This window comes from Agelaius tricolor, unplaced genomic scaffold (assembly GCF_023055355.1).
Source record: "Agelaius tricolor isolate 1412-34295 unplaced genomic scaffold, bAgeTri1.0.p SCAF_10, whole genome shotgun sequence".
In the NCBI taxonomy this organism is placed as follows: domain Eukaryota; kingdom Metazoa; phylum Chordata; class Aves; order Passeriformes; family Icteridae; genus Agelaius; species Agelaius tricolor.
Window position 1 is genome coordinate 16,004,220 of NW_027269270.1, and position 21,275 is coordinate 16,025,494.

The window sequence follows — 21,275 nt, forward strand, 5'->3', positions numbered from 1 at the left end:
GCGCTGGCTCGCGTGGCCGGCCCTGCCCCGGCCCCCCCAGACCGCGGGCTGGCCGGGGCGCGTGCGCAGTGGTGCTCGCACCTGTCTCACGTGCGGCGGCTCCGCGCGGGCCGCTGGCGTCGCTGCCCCGGTGCCGCCGGCCGTGCCCGCATGGAGCGCTCCCCTGGCGCGACAGCCGCCTTGCGAGGGGCCGCCTCCGCTCCTTCTTTCACGCACAGACCTCGCTGCTCATTGCTGCAGTTCCGCTTTCGCCAAGCAAACAACCGGAGCTTTGTCATTAGTAAAAAACTAAGACGTTCAATGCTGAACCGCTTCCTGCAGCTACGGCGGGAAGGAGCGTGGGGATTTCTGCCGTTTCCTTTCAAAGGCCTGGCTTTTGATGCACTTTGGTACTTGCTGTGCTGGTTTGGCTTGGGGAATTACTTTTCACAGTGGCTTGTGTGGGGGTAGTGAGTTCGATCTTTGAGGGTCCCTTCCAACTCAGCTTATTCTGTGATTCTGTGATTTGTGCTGAACACAGCGTGGATAATACAGAGATGTTTTTGTTATTGCTGAGCAGGGCTTTCATAGAACCAAGGCGTTTGCTGCTTTTTGTACTGCCATGCTCGTAAGGATATTGGGGCTGAATGATAGATTGGGAAGAGACACAGCTGGGACAGATGTCCCCAAGTGACAAAGGGATATTTTTAACCAGATGGCATCATACTCAGTATATAACGTGAGGAGAAGAAAGAAGAAGGGAGGGGATATTAAGGATGATGATGTTTGTCTTCCCAGATAACTACAGGTGATGAAACCCTGTGCTCCTGCAGATGGCTGAACACCTTCCTACCCATGGGAAGCAATGAATTAATTCCTTTTTTTGTTTGCTTGTATGTGTGGCTTTTGCTTTTCCTATTAAACTGTTTGTATCTCAACCCACGAGTTTTCTACTTTTTACCCTTCCAGTTCTCTCACCAGTCCTGCTGGTGGGGGAGCAGAGTGACTATGTGGGTCTTGGCTGCTGGCTATGGTTAAACCATGATACTGTGCAGCTAGCATGTATGTATATGGATTTGTTGAACAAAATGCTTGGGTGGTCAGATGCTTATCAAATAGGCAAACTTCTAGTAAAACTGTTCTTGCTGTCAGCCGGGACATAGGTATATATGTAGTATATGAACTCTAAGTTATATGCGGAAAGTTTTTGTTGACATGTAACTAAAAAAAGTTGTTTACCAGAGAAAAGTTGTTTTAAACTTAAGTGAGTCATTGTTTCATGACCACCATTATAAGCTACCAGTTCAGTATTGTATTTTAATATCTCACTGTATTATTTGAGAAGTACCAAAATCTGCCCTTTTTGTGTTTCCCAGTGGCATCTAATAAAAGACACTTTGTTGGGCCCTTGAAATGGCACAGCAAGACAAAATACGCAGTATTATTTAAGTCAGGTTTTATAAGCACTGTGATTGAACTGCTGGAATAAACCTTCCCTTTCTTAAGGCTTTGGCCTGCATGCCTTTCATTTTGAAGTATTAAGCATATATGTGCTCTGCTGATAAAGGATCATAAGACCCTGTCAGAAGTTAGTGAATTCCAGCCAGATTTTGGGCCTCTGGTTCTATGTTTGAAATACGGATTTGTAGCCAAGCTCCCAGAACTTCAGTCTATGAACAGTTTCGGCACTTGAAACAACAGGTACACTCGCCTCTGCTGAGCCTCAGAAGCACGGCTACATCTCTTACGCCACAAATGAGACTGAGCAGCATTTAAAGCGGCTCCGTTTTGCACTGTGGAGGTGCATCCCGCCAAGGACCCACACCGGACGGCCGCTGCCTCGGCACCCGGCAGGGCGGGGCGGGGCAGGGCAGGGCAGGGCGCTCGCCCACCCATCCACAGCGCTGCGCTGAGGCGGCGGCGGCTGCTGCGGCGGCGCGGCGGGCGGCGGGCTGGCTCCTCCTCCTCGGCGGGCTCAGCATGGCGGTCAAGGTGACTCTCCCGCTCCGGCGCTGGTGGCAGGAGGAGCCGGGCGGATCCCGCGCGGGGCCGGGGGCTGGCGGCTGGCGGGGGAAGGCGGCCGCTGCTGCCGCCGCTGTTGCGGGATTGCCGCGGGGGCCGGGGAACGGCGTCGCGGGGGCGGCGATGGCGGGGCGGCCCCGGGGGAGCGGCAGCGCTGCCCGCCCTGCCTCCGCCCGCCGAAGTGCCCCGGGGGAGCGGGCCGGGGTGCCCGGGGCGGCGGTGGCGGTCGTTCTGTGGGGCCGGGGCGCCGCGCCGCTCGCAGGCAGCCCGGCGCTGGGAGCTGTCACCGGCGCGGAGCCCTGTGCCGTCCCGCGGCAGCGCGGTCATGGCTGAGCCTGGGCCTGTGGGTCTGACAGGGACCCCGGATTGCCGCCTGTGGCCGGCGCGGCCGGTTTATCTGCGCTCTGACAGCAGCCCGGCTAAGCGAGGCATTAATTTGCTTGTGTTTACAGGTGCATTCGACTAAAAGAGCGGATCCTGCTGAACTGCGAAATATTTTTTTGCAGGTAAAAAGATCTAATGTTGTTTGAGTGTCAGACTTCTGTGTTTTGCCCTTTCAGCAGTTTGCCGTGGCATCAAACTCGTGTCGTGCTGGTGGGACACTCAGAAGTTCACTTTGCGGGCTTAGTGTATTGACGGGGTGTCAGGCATTGAGGAGAAACTGCTGCTGGCACAAAGTGTGATACCATTTCCAAATTATAATATTAAATAAGTTCCTGAACTATTTTCTAATTTTCTAAAATGCAAATAATTATAACGAAGTACTGGGGTTTTTTTTAGATGCGCCTTTGCAGAATCAAAAAAAATTCCTCGTCCATGACTGTATGCTTTGTCCTTGGGGTTTATATGTGTTCATACAAATGGTTGGACCACTGGTAATGTTTTAAGAACTTAAAATTGATTTCTCAAGATTTATATATTTTGTAATATTATCCCTTACAGAGTCTTAGAATTAGCATATAAAAATAATAGTGTGAAGGTTTCTCCACTCTCCACTCCACTCCCTTTCAGTAAAGCATGATCAGAAAGGAAAATCCAGTCAATCCTAAAATTTTAATGATAAGGTTTGAATCAGTCATATAGAATAATAAAAAGAACAAGAACTGTGTTTTAGATCCATATTATGGCCACCAATATTTAAAAAGTACTAAAATATGTTTTTCCCCCTAATGTTGAGTGTTACACAGTATATTCATAACTCTTTTTCATAACTCTTTTTTCATAACTCATATTCATATAACTCTTCTCTACTAAAAAAATTAAGAGTATAAAATTAGAGCTAATACTGTAAATAATAAAGTCTATTATTTAACTATTTATACGTATCTTCTGGTTCTACTAAACCATCTAGCAATTTCCATATATGATAAGTAGAGAGAGCTTTTTGCCTGAGAGAGAGTTATATCCCAGCCATAATTTTGGTGCCCTTTTCTTTTGCATTCTGGATTACACTATGACATTGCTGGCGTGCAAACACTTAGAATGCTGGCATGAAACTGTGGAAACTCAACATTTAGTTTCTAGTAAAAGATACTCCAACGCAGGTTCCTTTTTGATTGATGTGGCAATCAGCTTTTGTAGATAAAGATTACACTAGAGTATGTTAATAAAATTAACAATACAAAAGTATTGCCTTTTAAAATGTATATTAATACAGTATAAAAATGTGATTCTAGAACATTTTTTCCAACTTTTCGCAAAATGCTTTTGCACATTTGGATGAAGAAAAGTGAAATGAGGTGTCAAAACATTATTCAGTTGTAAATGTGCGCTCTTTATGATTCTTGACATCCAGTCACTAGAAGTTCTTGCTTCTGGAAATAAGCAATTGAAGTTCTTGATAGTGGTCATACAGACAACATCAGAGAGGAAGAACGTTGTACCACTGGCTGTTGAAATTCTCTTCCTGACAGTACATGTTTTATTGACCTAAAAAGCAAACAGTATGTTTAAAAAAATGGCTTTTTGCTCTTCCCCATGTCTGTGTTGTTTTCTTCAAAGAAACATGCAAATGAAGTTGTGGATTGATACTCTGAGGAATGAAAAATATGAAGCACTCCTCTCTCTCTTTGAGTGTCTGAGATTTTGCAGTAAAAAAAAAAAAACTTAGAAAAAAGAGTTTGTATTTCTTCTGCATTCTGTTGAGTTTGAAATTGTGGGTTTCTTTGATGCTTAGAAATCAAACTTAGTTGCAGGCTTTAAAGTAAAAGAGGATAATTCTTTTCAAGACTAAGTTGTGGAAGGTCTTGTTATGAAATATTGCAAGTGTTTAGGGATCAGATACGTTGTACTCCTTGCTGGGAGTGCTGGGCTCTTCTGTGAACTTCAGCTAAAGGTCGTGCATTCCTTCCTAAATTTGGCTTCCCTTGGAAATGTTTAGAAGGGAAGATGTGAGCTCTAGGCCTTGTCACCATCCACCTTAATCATAGAGAGTCTGCTTAAATTTCCTTCTGTTCGTGCATGTCTTCTAATGTGGTACATGCCCTCTGCTGTGCAGTTTACCTTGTACCTTTCTCTTCAGAACTTTTGGAGTGTGCTATCTGCTACTTCTAACTGTTTTAAACTGTTTAAAAGATAACGTTTGATTTGCATTAAAAAGATCTGCTATTTCTCTTAATCCTGTAACTATGAAATGCAGGTATTGAAATTTCATGTCTGTGCACAGTCAAATAAGTTACCTCTTAAGTGTTTGCTAGCCACAGACTTCAGTAACAACCATAAAAGAACAAATCTGCTAACAAATTATCACAGAAGGATAAAAGAGTTGGGTGGAAAAACAGTTATCATATTTCTTAGTGAACCTTCATTATTTTTCTTAGACAAGACACAGTCAGCCTTTGGAAAATATTATTGAATTGTTCCCTGCCTGTTAAATTCAAATGTAACCTGTTCAAGCAAGGTGAAGAAGGGAACAAAAAAAGATTTCCAAAGCATTGTTTCTGAAAGTGTGGTGCTACGTAACACCAGCTTGTAAACTAGAGTAGGGGGTTTGTATGTTTGTCATATGTGAGGATGTTTGAAAAAAAGTCTAATGGAAATTCATCAAGTGCTTACCTGAGACAATCTACAAATGTGTACTAAGAAGTTTGTGTTATAAAGTAACAAAGTTCAAGGCTGAGAAGAACAAAGATTTAATTGATGTATTATGTTTTATGCTCAAATTAAGCTATAATTTAAAATTGCCTATTTTGGGCTAAAAGATTCTTGATTTAAGTTATATGGTGCAAACATAGGACTAATGTATTTCCATGCTTAGCTACTTTGTCAGGCCTTAATTTATTGACTTTCTGCCAAACTCTTCCAAAATGCCATGACCTTCTCATATGGAGTTCAATGTTCAATGTCAGTTAATTATTTTTGCCTCAATATTTTTTAACAGAACTTCCCCCAAACAGTTTTTATCGTGAAAGGTATTATTATAAATTATTATTTATGATAAACTCAGAGAAATTGGTGTCTGAAGAAAAAAAGATGGTATTTAGATTGTGACTGTCTTTGATGTGCACTCTACTGTCAGCTGACTTCGGTGATTCTTGAAGATATGCTCCATACTCCGCATGTCTGATTGGCCTTCAAACATAACATTTTCTTTGAATTTCATGTCCTGCAGCAGAATTGTGCTTCATAAGGTGTTTTTCAGTCACTTTTATGTATGGTTAAGAAGAGAACCTTTCAGAGTTGATTCAAGGAAGCCACAGTTTTCTTGTGCTATCATATTGGCAACAGAGCTCAATTAGGGGATTCCTGTCCACTGCTTTGTGTTTCTGTTTTAGTGGAAATACTCTATTTTATTTCTCCATAGATTCAGTAATGTGGTTTACAGTGCTGTCTTGCAAAGAGCTGTCATCACAGCTGTAGGTTGGAAGAGTGAAAGGTGATGAGGTGATGTGAGGGGCTGATATTGTGGAAGAGATACACGAGATGCTGAGGCAAGCACTGTCTGTGTGTGTGAATTTTTCCTTAAAAACATTACTTTCAGGATAAAAATGGATCTGAACATATATTTCTCACAAAACGAGAAAATGAATAATTTATGTTTTCCAAAATAATTATGATAAAGATCAGGAACAATTATTCAGAAGATATCTGCTACTAGAAATTGAAAGAAAATTTATGTGCTGTGTTTTCAGTGTAGCTGCAAATGGAATGATATACCATGGCTGTAATTTTTATAAGTTTTCACAATTACTTGACAGTTTCTGAAATATGTATTTTTTTAAATTATAAGGTACTGGTTCACAAATAATAAGCATCTAAATTGATTAATTTTTGTTTGTGTGGCTTTGGTTTTTTATTTTTACTCTAGTATGCAAGTGTTGAGAAAGATGGGGAGCATTACATGACCCCCGAGGATTTTGTGCAGAAATACCTAGGACTTCATACAGATCCACATCACAATCCCAAAACAGTGCAGCTGTTGGCTGGAGTGGCAGATCAAACTAAGGATGGGTGAGAATTTTGCTTTCCATCTGAAACTTGCATTGTTAAATGTGTGAGTGCATGAATTTGTAACTTCATCTTCTAAAATACATTATTGATTTTATTACACTTTATACTTATTTAAATGAGAAGATTTTTTCACAAGTACAATAGACTATAAATTTGTGAAAACTGAGAAAAAATTATGGTGTTTAACATGGATTTTTTTAAGCTGAGATTTATTTTGATGATATTTTGTTAAATTCTACAAAAGCTGAGGAAGTTGAACAACAGGTAAGGTAAGTGTAGTATGGTTGCCTTAGAAGAGTTCTTTTCTGTATGTCCACGTCCATCATCAGGTACTGTGTAGAGTCTTCAGTACCTATAATTAAACACAAAAATATGGAAGAGCTTTCTTATTTCTGTAGTGTGCAATTCAAATCCAACCACTGAAGTCTTTTTAAAAGGCTGACTATTAGAAAAGAGAGACTCTAGTGACTTGATAAAGGAAGAAGTTGTTTGCCTAATGAAGATCAGGTCACACCACATAAAGTTTTTCCAACTCTGCTTACAGATGCTCCTGCTTGCTTTTAGACAGTTCCCTGAAACCACTTTACAAAATGCCTGCTCTGCTGAGGTAGTGCCCTCTAACTCATTTGTCTTCCAAGGAGCCTTTTCTTTTGCTGTGTATATTCTGGTTTTGGCCTTGGACTGTAGTAGGAGGCCCAGACATTGTTAACGTGAAGTTAGAATATTAAGGTGGATCAGAGAAGAGGTCAGGAATGCAGAAGTGAATGGTTATTTTGTTGAGAAGAAAATCCCATTAAAATAGTAGACAATACATTTGTAAATATGTAAATATAACTTATTTTAAATTGAAAGCTCCTTCACTTCCTTGGTTACTTAAATTTTGTTTTCATGCATTCTGCTATAGAACGTTTTATTAGTTTGCTTAGTATCCTGAGCAGCTTGCATGGTATCTGTGCAATGGAAATGAAATTGTATGTGCTGAGTACTTCTTACCCTAAATAACAAAGTAGGATTTCCTGTTTGATGTAATGCTTCATGATTTTTATTTTCACAAGGCTGCAGCACTTTGATAATATATTTGATTATACATATATTAGATAAATGTTAGTAACCTGTCTCTGTTTCCAATATATGGCTTCAGTTTCTTGTTTTATTATGGATTGAAAAGGTAATTTTGTATGTATCTGTTCAAAATAGTTTAATTGATAAAGTAAACCAACATGCTTAGCATATTGTCTCTCTGAAAGCTGTTGGTTATCTTTTGTGGTGTGAAGTTCTTCAGAAAATGTCTTTTAGGGTCTTTCTTACAGTAGGAAATCAGTTTGTTTTAATGCTAGAACAGAACTTTTAGATATTGCTTTTTGTTACTTTCCGTGTAAATAATTTTTTTTTGTTGTTTTTTTTATTGCTTTTAAAAAAATATCTGGGTAGTATTTGAAGTGAGATAATCAAGTATGGGTAAGTGTGCTTTGCCACCTTCTTTATGGGAAGAGTGGGATTTTTATTTTGCACTGCTATATAGTTCAAAGTGTAAAATTTTTATCTGTTTGAATACTTGTCTGAAACTTTTTTTCTAAAGGTTTTAATCTATATTCAATCTATATTTAATGTGAAGAATTTGTTAGAGCCCCATTATCAACATCAGGTTTTTTTACATCCACATTCTTTCATTTGTAATGAGCTATAATAGATCGAAATCCAGACTCTAATAGCATTGATAGTTATTGTAGTCTTAAACCAAATTCTGGGATGCATTGCATCTTTCTAAGGACTGACTTTATGAAGTCCAAGGACATAGCTGTAGTCCTGTTCTGTATATATACTTTTACATTAAATGACAGCCCAATGTCATGCAGCAAGTCATTGAGAAGCCTTGGGTTCTGTTACAAAATTTCATTCCTATATCTGCTATCATATTCTCTTAGCCTTGCTTGCCCTTGAAATAATTACTCAAGAGTGTTGATGGTGGTTGCTTCCATTGTTAATATTTTTTTATTTCTTTTAGGTTTAAGTTTGGCACTTTACAGAAACAACACATTTTGGAACTGGCTCTCTGTAGGCATGCGTTTAAAAAAAAGTTGTTTTACTTTTTTTCTCATGGTAACTTGATCCTTACTTAGCTGTTCCAGAGCACTATTGCTTTCTCCTATTACTGCTGTACAAAACTGGTTTGCTTTAGTAGAGCTCATTAGGTAGTTCTTAAAACAGCTGACTGTTCATTTCCAAAATGTTTATTCCTCATTGTTACAAGTGCATGTTCTTAGAAATTTATGTGACATCCTCTAAATTAGAATTTGCTTTAAACTTGCTTGTTACCTATTTAGTACAATAGGATTTCACTGATGCTGAAAGCACTCCTGTATCTCCAGACTGCAGGCACTGGTTTTAGGATAGGATAAATACCCTCTCTGAAGAATATACGTACACATATATATGTGCTAAAACCAGCTAAAATATTTTGATCCCTCTTCAGACCTACAGAATTTCAGAGTAGTAATTCAAAATTCTTCATTTTAACTACTTGTTTCTGGATACTGTTTTTATCAGTATATCATTCTTAAATCTGGAAATGTGTTCGTAAATGAAGTCCCCAAGAAAAAGTTGATATTTCACCTAATGAAGAGTCACAACAGAGCTATACATAATGTCTAAAAAGCTGTGTTGTATGGGGAAAAATTAGGAAAGACTTGTAGAAAAAAGGAAAGAGAAGAATTGCAAGCACAAGGGTTACTTTGTGTGCTTTTGAAGGGTAGAAGTACAGAAGAAGTGCATGTTCTTAGAAAGAGGAAAAGATTTTTTTTAACTGTTACAAATCAAACGAAAGGTGAGTGATTTGATATTGTTATGGACTCTGTAATGCAGTGGGTTCACTGCATAATACTTGAGTAGTGCTTGGGTGGGAAGCTTCATCATGCTGTTTAATCCAGCTCCTGTTATCTCTGCCCTGGTGGCTAATGGAGGATCACAGAGGCTATCCCTGCTCTTAGGCATTGCAGGTTGAATATGTGGGATGGAAACTGAAGGTGCCTATCTCCTCTTGCTGTAGGCACTGTTACAGTGACACTGCTAAAGATGTCTTCTTTCAGGTTCAGGCTTCTGTGAGTGCATTCTACAGAGATCAGCACTTGATTTTGTCAGTTCTAAAGCTTCCTGGTTAAGAGTTAATTTGTGTGTCAGCTTTATGCATGTGTGTGAGATACATTTTGAAATGATAGTATTTACAATTATTTTAAAGGAACATTTGTTTCTTTGATACTAACCCTTTATTTATCAAGATCATCCTTTGGATGAAATTGACTTTGCATGCGAAGAGCCATTCTCATATCTCCGATTTTTCTGGCAAAAATGTGGTAAATGCGATAATTTTGTATTCTTCCTGTCTTTCGTGTGCCGTGCATATATACAAGAATGTTGGCATATTTAACCTTTTTAAAGTATCTCAATTCTGCTTCATGTGTACTTAGACAGAGAAAGAACTAGATATAGTAATGAATAGTGTGAATATTGTGATTTTTCTTCTCTCTTTTTTTCCTGTGGGGAGCAGACTTTGTACTTGTCTCTTTAGCAGTAAGCAGTAGTGTTTGAAGTAATTACTATGAGCGAATGATCTCATATGATGAGTACTAAGTTGAGATCAATTATATAAATTTTCTAGGAAAATTTCTAGGAAAAAGTGATATTTTCTGCTTTAACAGCATTTACTGATCTATAGTAAATTTTTTGTTAAATGTAAAAGATGTAATTGAAATTCTTACTTCCACTGATTATTTAATGCTAAAATATATATCCTGTCATTTATCCCATATTTTCTTGTGCCAGCATTATCCTTTATCTATGCTTAGCTTCATGTTTATTTTTCTGCAGCAGTTCATACATGCAGCATTAGGATGCCTTCTGAAGGGGTTTTTTGTGTTAGTCAGAATAAGCAGAGTTCCTCTAGGAAAGTTACTTATCCTAATAAGATATCTGTGCATACATTCAAGTCTGAGTTTGTCTGTGGTGACCACAAGGGCCTGGATTTATGTGTGCAGCCTGAGTTGTGCACAGTGGCTGTCTTGCACACACAGCTCAGAATCCTGTGAACTGCTGTGACACTCAGATCCTTCCCTGCCTTGTCCTGTCTGTCCTTGAGCCCAGATGTTTTAAGTTTGGCCCTGAGTTCATGACTTGGTGGTTCGTGTTATTTTTGGAGTGTAGTATTTTTTCCATATGCATAGTAAAGTGTAAATTTTTCTGAACCTGATTGTTTTTTATGAATGTTATGTTTTGTTTTAAGAAAATGTATGTTTTATAGTGTATTCCTGTACTTGCATTGCAGTATCTTTTCTTCAGTGGAAATATATATGTAGCATTAGAATGACAGACCTGTAAATTTCATGTTGTTAGGATTTTTGTGGTGTTTTTATGTCTTAATTTTCAGGCGCTGGTTACATTTATAAATAAAAAGTAATAACTTGTAGGTGTTCCAGGAGAATTCACTTGCTTCATAGAGGAAGAAACTAAGTTGCATAAATGTTAACTACTTAAATATAGCATACTTTTCAGTCTCTAGAGTGTTAATTATCTTTATTTAATTTATTTAAATTTTATTTAATATTTGGATTACACTGTTTTCTAGAGTATCAAATGTAAATTATATTGGTATTATGAACAATTAAAAAAAAAATCTTTATAACTTTTCTGTTTTCCTTTCTAGGTTAATTTCCTTCCAAGAATTTTTGGCATTTGAATCTGTTTTGTGTACTCCAGATGCAATATTCATTGTTGCTTTTCAGTTATTTGACAGGAATGGCAGTGGAGAAGTAACATTTGGTAAGAATATCTAAAAGAAAAACAGTTTTAAGAAACTGATTATAATAGTGTCTATCATAATAGTGGTTCATGACCACAGGTGCCTAAAAAATGCATTTTGTGCAGTACTGTACTGTTTTTCTAAGACTCTGCATGAGTAGAACTTTTTTTTCCTCTCTCAGTTCAAGCCTAAGAAGTACACAGAGACAAAATATGTTTTTCTCTGTCTTCTTGAATCAAGATTTTTCATTTTCCTGAAGTAGTAAATACAGTGGTGTTCATTGTCATCCTAAGTAAAATTCTGTATCCTGGACTTCAAACTCCTTCAACCTTGAGGGAGTTTTAAGATATGTTCTGGATCTTCACATGTTTCTGAATAATTGTCATTTCATACAGTAAGAGCTCAATATAGAAATTAAGGAGCTCTAAAAATTTGATTTACTGTTCATTTTCTTGAGGAGCAAATCTTACTTTAATGTTACGAGTGTAACTTACAACTCAATTATATATTTGCAAAATTAGGAAGAAAATCTGGTCTTTGGTTTTGTTACCTAATCACGTAAGTTAGTAGTTAGACCAAAGTCTTGAGGCTATACTGCTTTGTGATTTGCTAAATAGCTGTTATTAACATTGCAGTTAAGGAGGACTAGGCTTTATTTTTAAAACTTCGTGTTTATGAAAATTAGATCAATCAATGGTAAGAATTTTAATAAAATGGAATGAGAATTAAATGTTATTTCTATCCAAAAGAATAAAGCACTCAATAAAGAAAATGTAAACTATGCTTGGATTTGTAACCACTTGCTGTTTGTACTATTTCATTATTATGAAAATTGCTGTACCTTGTTGGGAAAAAAAAGCAAAGGTCTTTTTATGGAAACAAATTGTTTGACTTATGGTGCCTGTTAAATTACATCATTAACTGAAGAGTCAGATACTAAGCAGTTTGGATGCACAACATCTTGAAAAGAATATGTTTTAGAATTTAAATAAAGGTGAAGTCTGTAAATGCAGTCATTAGGAATTGGACAAACTACTACAATCAGTGTGACCATGTTAACGATGGTTTATTTAATAATCTTAGAAAATGGGGGTTTGAACTTGTAGCTCTCATGAGAACACTTGAAATATCTGATTCCATAATTGAGCATAAGCTATTTCAGATTGTATACAAATTCCTCAGTTAGACTGAGAATTGATATTTTTATATAGTTACAATCTAAAAGAAAACACAAACAAGAAATTGTAAAACAGAAAAAACCACCAATTTACTTTATCTTCCTTGCTGATTTTTTTGTAAGGCTGATAAATCTTGAAAGGAAAATTCTTGAGGGAATTTTAAATTTACTATTGGTTTCTTGGATGTTTTTTACAAAATTAATTATATTGCAATTATTACTATATTTAACATTATGTTAGTAAGATGACATATGGTAAGATGACATTTTTTGTGCTGCAGTTCCCACATTTACTGCTGCTTTTTTGTCTTTGTTTGCTTGTAACATGGGCTACTTACTTTTACTTCATACACGTATCATACATATTAATACAGCTGTGAAAAATGTGAATGATGATCTGTGACATCTTCAGAATATGGTAACCCTGCAGTCAATTTCCAAGTCAGTCTTATGGCAGTTTTATAGATGAGACATGCACCCTTTCATTTTCATACGACCTAAACAGAAAGGCACAGTTTAGTTTCATGTAAAAACAGGACACTATAGAAACATAAGTTTTAAAGTTGAAGGTTTTAGTAAATTATTGGAAATATGCTGAAATGGAGTAAGTTCAACCAATAATTGGTGTGAGACTCACTCTCAGACAAGTCAGGTCTTTTATAGACTGTATAATGTACCCAGTCTGCAGGTAAACCGAGTAGGTTGTGACAGCAAACACAAGTCAAGATTTTCTAGCTCATATGAAATGCTTTGTGGATGTGAGTGCATTGATGCCAAAGCTGTCTCAAACACTAAGTCTTGCCAGGAGCAACATGGATTTACTGAGGTTTTTCTGCACTGGGCATCCAAAGCAAGGGACAGAATCAACTTGGGTGTGTTAGACCAGTTACTAGAATCAAAACTGACCTTGTGTGAGATAACATGCTCTCAGAAAATACTCTCATCTACTCAAATTTTCAGTGATGTGGGAGAAGTGAAGTAGGCGTGTTGAATTTTAGAGCTGTCTCTGTTTTCAGAAGCAAGCTGCTCTAGTTGAGTTTGCTTCTGTGTAGGATTTATTTACTGACATGATTTTGAACCATTCTCAAGCACTTCAGCATTTTACAGTCCTCTTGAGCCTCAGTCTGCTACTTGTCTCTTAAAATACTTAGCTTCCAACTCTCCAGTGATTAAATTATTAATTGTGTCACAGAAGAACTGTCTTAGAAGAAGACTTTAGAAGCTATTTTGTAGAAATACTTTTACGCTGAGTTAATCAATGTCTTTGTCTGCCATATCGTATGTTGAAACATGAAGCCTTCAATCACTTTAGTGTCATCTACTGTTTTCTTACTGCTTTGGGACACTTTTCCAGGAGCTTTGGACATCCAGAAATCCTGTATGAATGACTGCCATAAACGTGTAGTTGGTACTCTGCAACATTTGTAAACTAGGTCCAGTGCAAGGAGATGAAACTGAACCTACTTTACCCGAGCAAACTGCGCAGCATGCTCAGTACTCTCTGCATGGTTCAGCTGCACTGGACTTGCTGTCAACTTGGTGAATAAAAAGCAGTAAAATGACTGTTTTAGTAACCCATTGATACAAGTGACAGTGTAGTTTAAACAAGTTTTTAAACATGGAGAAATAGAGAAAAAGCATGAATTTCTAACCAAGTGCTCCTACATCTTCATGAATGCTTCCTAGGTGAATATTTTATGCAAAATGTGTTGCTGCTGAGCCCTTACAATACTGCATTATCCATAAAATAATTAAATGCTAACAGCTAAAGCTGATGAAGACAAATGATTTTTTTTCAGGTTGCTGTCTGTAGCCATAGAAGACTGACAAACACTTTGCTCCTTTGATTATGGCATGTATTGACTGTGCTACTTAACATGAGTGAAATATTCAAAAAAACTCCGTAAAATTAATACTATTTTACTAAGGAATATTATTTTTATTTCTATTCTGTTCAGATCTTCTGACCTGAATTCAGGTTAAAGCAAACCTGTATATTAAATCTGCTCAAGCTATTTGTTTTTTTCTGATGTTGAAGCAGATAATCTTTACTGTGTTTAAAAGGTGAAGTCTGTGATTATCTGCCAAACTTCTCTGAAAAATACGTTGTCTAATTGAAAGTAAAAGGATTCTTTGTAGTTTATCTCTCTGGCACACCATACAGTGGTCTGGACTGCATCACTTTTAATTGGAATATACAATTTCAAGGCATTTTCCAGCTGTTCTTCCTTGTAGAGTTACCACAAAGAAAGCCATTCTCTGATAAACTGGAGAGTTTCGGAGATGCTTTTTCAGTTAAATACACAAGCTGGTATGGATAGAAGGAGAGAGCTAAAATGTGTTTGTGAGTCTTCTGTATTCAGAATTATTTTGGAGATAATTGGAAAATATTTATGGAACTGTATTTAAGCCTTTTAAAAACATCCTGCACTCAAAATCTAATTACAAATATTTTGCCAAGTATAACAGCATCTTCTTCAAAGGCATTGGGGGGAGGAAGGCAAGCAGATGCCTTATAATGCAACTATGTGAAAATAGTACAGTATTGGTGAACTGAAATAATAAACAGCAATTTAATAGTTTCAGAATTTGAGTATTAAGGGATACTGAAGTTTTGCTCAGTCTGTTACTTAGACAAGTTTTAATCTGGGAAAGTTCAGGTTTCCCTTAATCAGGACATAGAGTTTGAGAACACTGGAAGAAGATGAGCAAGAGAAAGCAGTTGAATACATGTTCGTGCTTTGCATATGAGTATTATTTCTCAGGGACCAGGGATCACTTCTAGTACTCACTCCTTCATTTCTAAAAGGGCAGCTTTTTTGGGTTGAAAATGCTAGTATTTGGATTTAAACTTAAAAGTTTTGCTTTCAAAAATATTACTGGTAACCACAAAGACTGGAAATATATTTTTAAATAAACAGAAAAATACTCATGATCACATGACTACACACATAAGGATATGAAAAATCCATGTTTTCATCATGTGCTGTAAATCAGAGCTGCTATTTTTTTTTGGCTTCCTGTTCTACTAGTTAGTTGCCTCTAACTAACTACTAGTTCTACTAGTTAGTTAGTTAGTTGTCTGTTTTCAAAGTGTCTTTTGCTTAACACATGCAGATAATGTTGGAAACATCACAGGACTTTGTTTTTCCTTTTGTTTCTTGTATGATTTTTTTTCAGGCTTAAACTACAGTTTTGAATGCTTGTGAGCAATGCAGAATGGGAACCCCTCTTACTGCTACTCCTACTAATTTTTTTTCAAAACCATGGTTAACAAGAGGGAACAGAAAAGGAGAACTTCATTTTAAGATTATATGTATTGACAGCTTTTTATTATGGCTGTCATTCATCTTTCAATGGAATCTAATCCTTTTAAAATAAGAGTAGAAATAAAATGTAACTATTTCTAGTTAAGTTTTCTCACATTAAAGTAATTATTATATTACATTTGGATTACTTTAATAAGCTTCTCCTGCATCAGGTGCTACAAAAATGTCTTTCTGCCCTGAACTGTGGCTCCTGAATTTATTCCTCAAAGTGAAAATATGCTGATAGCAGAAATAATGAACAACAGCAACATATAAATGTTAAAATTTATTATGTACATTAGGCATGAAATATGCACAAACTGGACAATAGATTACTGAGTAGACAGATCTAAGAAACCCAAAACAACCCTGTTAAACAACAAATCTTTACCATATTTATGCTGCTGCTTAGAAGTTAACACTTTTATATTTTTTTGTCCCTAAGAAGTGTGATTGCTTTTTCTCACTGGTATGAGGGAATGGCAAACTCTGTTAACAGGTTGATGGCACTAGAATTGTATGAGCTTTCCACTATGCTTCTTGGGGAGCTGATAAGTCAAAATAAATAATAGGTACTGCTGCAAGGTTTACTGGGAGTATGGAGCTCATCCCCACAATGGGCCACCAACGAGACCGCATAGTGTTTATAATTTAAAGTATTCTTCCTCCTTATATGAAATTGATTATTGCCTAGGATCTTTGGGGTTCTGTACTGTTTTTCTGAGCCTGATAGGTAACAGTGTTTGATGGAAGTTGAGCCAGTCATGTGTGTGCTGCCTGCAGATAGCTGCTCCAAGCATCTATAATTTGTTTAAAATGATTGGGTGGGGAAATTCTGAAGCAATCTTGTGAGAATGTGTGTCGCCTTGGAGGTAATGTACTAGTACAGTAGAGTAGTAGGTTTATTGTTCCTGGGGCTGATGGTAAGTTGAGTATGTCATCAGGCTGCTGACTTGTATGCCTATCTGAGAGGAAAATGCATTACTGTAAGCCTGGAAAGAAAGTTATCAGCTCAGTAGGAAAGAATTTCACTACAGAAAGGTGAGCAAAGAGTAGAAGACATTAGTAAATGAGCAACATGTATTGACAGGGACAATGAATGCGTTCTGTAAAATGTCCTACTAAAATGAAAGGCTTGAAAAATAATTTGCTGTTTGCCCCCTGCAGAACAGCTCTGTTGGAAATTTGAAACACTTGTAGTTTATCTTAATTTAGAAGCATTACTAGGTTTTGACTGAGGAAGATGGAAAAAAAAAAAAAACAGCAAAGCCAGCATCTGTACATTAATGTTGCCTGTTTTCTTTGTTGTTAGGGCTTTGCTTCTACTGTGAAAAAAAAAAAAAATCAAAAATTGGGCATTTGTTGATAATTCAGAGTGGTGAAAGTGTAGGTGATGATCACATTGTGTATAATTTCTGCAATGTGATTGGCTGTTTGCTCTCATCCCACAAGTTGTTAGCTGTGGTGAGGGCTATTTCCATTAATGTAAAAGAAGAGTCTGCAGAATTGGATTATAAAGGTACTGTTGATAAGTAGTGAAGAAAGCACCCGTGCTCTTGGGTAGACATAGTAAATTTTAGCACCTAACAGGAGGTGTTTGAGAATCTCAGGTGGCTTTGGTAAATGGTATTTAATGTTTCCATGGGTTTAACTGGGTCAGTTACTTTGCTGTGGGGGTGGTGAGGCACTGGCACAGGTTTCCCAGAGAAGTTGTGCGTGCCCCATCCCTGGAGGTGCTCAGGGTCAGGTTGGATGGAGTTCTGAGCAACCCGGTCTAGTGGAAGGTGACCCTGCCTGTGTCAGAGGGGCTGCAACGAGATCTTTAAGGTTCATTCCATCTTAAGCCATTCTGTGGCTCAGCGGTTTTTCAGAACAAGTGCACAGTTGTGCCTCTGTACCCCAAGTGTTTCATAAACCAAGCCAACATGGAAGTAGTTAAGCATTATATACTAGAGCCTATCTTCAAACCTAGACTATTGTAATACAAGCAGAATATACTGAGTGTGAGAGATTGCCTGGAAAAGAGAAATGGGTAAGGCACCTTAGTTTTCAGAGAGGCAGCAAGCTGGTTTGGATACTGTTTATTAAAGCTAGTTAGCCATTTCTGGAATTCATCAAGTATCAATACACTCAAGTATTGAATATAAATTTATTAATTAATTTAACTATTATTTTTATATGCTGATGTGTCTTCAGATATTTTGATGAGTAGTTGTAAATGTTTTTATGAAGAAAAAAATTGAGTGTAGGAAATTGATTCTTGTTTTTTTAAGTACTATACAGTTAAATGCTTGAAAGTTATGAAAACACCAGGGGCTTAAGTCTCCCTAAAAACAAGTGAAAAATCCATCTCAGTGAACATGAATGAATAAGAAAATAAAATTTTTAAAGGAAAAAATGAGGGTTTTTTTACCTTTCTCTAAGGTTAAGAGAAGCAATTATTGGAAACAAGTGAAAATAAGATTTAAATTTTCTGGCTGCTTCAGCACGTTTTCTAAGTTTCCATTGGGGGAGCACAGTGTGTGTGAGTCAGGTTTACATCCACGTAAGTAGCAGCCAGTTAACACGCTGTTTGTGCATTGGTAGCTGAGCCAATAGAGCCAGTGAAGCCTGCCTGTCTTCTGCTCTGTTCACGGTTCATTGCCATTTTTCAGGCTCCATAATGAGCTGCACTGACCTGTTTGTGTTTGTAGTACATGGAGACTCTAGCTTGGCCAGAAGCTGCAGTGAATTAGTGGTAAGTGGGGAATTTAAATGTGCATACCTTGATTCCTTGATCTGCAACTGTGATGAATAAATCTACTGCAAACAGAACTTTCAGAGGAAGTATGGCAAAATAAAATAATTTAGCACTATGTATTTAGTGCTTGCTTTCTTTTTTTCTTAACCTTCACCTTACACATTGATACTGGTGAGTAGGTATGAGTAGACAGAAATAGTCAGAATAGTTTTTTTTAGGTTATTTGTTGACTCTAACAACTACTTTAGCCTACCTGGCAGTGGAAGCTGGTTTAAACTGTAGGATTTTGACTCTTGTGTTTGACCTATATGGAATGGTTAATCACTAGCCATAGTCTGCCCTGAGAATATGTAATCTCAGTCTAACTGTGAAGGAGGTGATCTAGCTGAGGAGTCTTGACTTTGTACCTCTTTAGAGACATGTATTCTGGACATTTCCTTTCCTTTTCTCACTGAAAAGATAAAAACATGTAGTGGATTTCCTAGATCTGCTCTAGAACTAAAAGACTACAGAATTGAAACTATGAATGAATCAAGTAGTCCTTTAGCACAGAGGAAGCAATACATTTACTTCAAGTAAATAGGTCTTGATAGAGTTATCAAATGATAATTAAGGTTCTTACTGCATTCTGCCTTGCAGAACTGTTTAAACTTATTAAAGGTGCGGTATCAGCTAGAATATTTTGTATTTTGTTTTAAATTTTAACTGTGCCACATTTTATTTTGCTGTTAACAGATTCTAGGCTGATAAACCATTTCAGGTACTGTGAGGGAAATTTTGAAAAGTGTTCATGTGTTATGGGTAGATGTCCTGTTGTACAGTTAATGTGTTTGATAATCTACACAAAAAGCAGGCTTGTTTTGCAGCATGGCAATGCTATGTATGAATAATGCATGCTGTTTTTCAGATGAGGTTTTTGCCTGAATTCAGATAATATGTTTAGCATTGAGATTTCAGTTGTACAGTATCCATGTGGAGAATTCCATCTGAAATGGCAGGTTTTTTCTTTACTTCATTTAAAGGAGGACATCTCTATCTTCACTTATCTTAAAACATTTTAATAACTGAGACTACCAATTATGTTTTATAGGATTTGATTTTTGTGCTAAGGCCTTATCAAAAGCATCTAATAACGTGCTTTCTGCTGAGTTAATGATATGTTTTAGATGTCATTTCTTATACCTATCTTCAATAGCCATATTCAGACAGTGTGATTGTAATAATCAAGTTTCAATCAAACCATACTTAGTATGACAAATATTGCCTGAGATTGTAGTGCAGGTATTTGTGCTCTTGATAAAGGGCTTAATTTGACTCCTGGCAGAGACAGAGAACTACTATTGATTTTAATATCAGAATGCAAAATCGCTTTTATTTGTCATGTATGAGGGAAATTGCTTCTTAATTAAAACTAAATAAAACATGCACTCCATGGTTTTATGCAATAATACAAAAAATAGCATTTGTGTCTCAAATGTGTTCTTTTACAGGTCTGTAAAGGTTTGGTTAGAAATTATTTTTAACAAGCTAAAACACTTCTTAAACAGCTGCTGAAATCATATTTTTTTTGTATTCCTCCTGGAATGTTTGTAGATTTACTGTACCCAAAGGCTCACCTGTTGTTTTTCCCTCCCCAAAGCAAATGTCAAAGAAATATTTGAACAAACTCTTATTCATCTTCAAATCCCGTTCAACTGGGACTGTGAGTTTATTCGACTGCATTTTGGACATAACAGGAAGAAGCATCTTAACTATTCAGAGTTCACTCAGTTTCTTCAGGTCAGTTATTAACCTTGTTCCAAATCTGGAACTGAAATTCATTTAACTTTTAGTAATACGCTAATACCATTATAAATTTTGAGTTTATTCTGGTAGTGATAATCCTTATCTGATACTAATCCTGACAGCTAATGATGAACTGTTATTTCTCCATACTGGTTTTGTAAGCAGTGTGTGCTCATAACTTGAATACCATCCTTTAAAAGAATGGGACAAAACATACTGTTTATGAAAATAACTATTTTACTGATTGCTGTTAAACTGGGTGGAGGGTCTGCTTTTTCTGTCATAGGAATTCAATAGCAAAACTAAACTCTACCAGAGAAAGTTAGCATTCTGAATATAGCCAGTTATTATTGACCATTAAAACTACTCTATAGGGGGTTTAAGTTCTGTACTATTTCTTTATTTTTATAAACATTCTAATACTTATCACTTTTTTTCTCTCACTGGCATGCATGCAACCACACACATACTGGGAGTTTGGTCTTAAATGCAGCCAGCTTGCAGGAGGTAAAATCTGATTTCCTGTGATGTTGCTGAACTACCCTTTAGGGCCTGGGCTTTAAAGAATTTCACTTGTTGAACTGCACTTTGTGCTAAGCCAAAAAGTTATAGTTAAAGCATATTATGAACTGAACATTATACTAGAAGGAAGGAAAGGAAAATGTCATCTATAAAGGATGGAAAAAGAGCAAATTAGGAGAAATTTACATTGTAATTCATGGAAAGGAAGTTCACAGAGTTGCTGATAATTTCACTGAATTCCATAAATTAACATACAATGACCACCTTGTGATATAACTTAAAATTGCCTGTCTAGTAGATGGGAAGAAAAATAGGTTTTGTACTTCTGGAGCTGCCTTTGATGCAAGAAAAGTTTTGTGTATATTGTCTTAAAAGTAAGGAGTGATAGATGTGCTTTGACATAATCTGTAATTATTGCCGAAAATAAAAATATCTCATAGGATCACAGAATATTTTGGGTTGTAAGGGACTTGTAAAGGTCAGCTAGTCCAGTCCACTTGC

The 21,275-nt window shown here is 36.9% G+C and overlaps 1 protein-coding gene across 1 annotated transcript in view; it reads left to right on the forward strand.

Annotated features, from left to right (window-relative positions):
• Positions 1 to 1,831: 1,831 nt before the first annotated feature.
• The window catches only part of SLC25A12 (solute carrier family 25 member 12), a 45,388-nt gene continuing 25,944 nt past the window's right edge, over positions 1,832 to 21,275 (forward strand). The window contains exons 1-5 of the mRNA XM_071434913.1: positions 1,832 to 1,971; positions 2,454 to 2,507; positions 6,308 to 6,450; positions 11,147 to 11,262; positions 20,107 to 20,246. Coding sequence (XP_071291014.1) covers positions 1,960 to 1,971; positions 2,454 to 2,507; positions 6,308 to 6,450; positions 11,147 to 11,262; positions 20,107 to 20,246 — 465 coding nt within the window. The 5' untranslated portion in view covers positions 1,832 to 1,959. The remainder of the gene's footprint in view (positions 1,972 to 2,453; positions 2,508 to 6,307; positions 6,451 to 11,146; positions 11,263 to 20,106; positions 20,247 to 21,275) is intronic.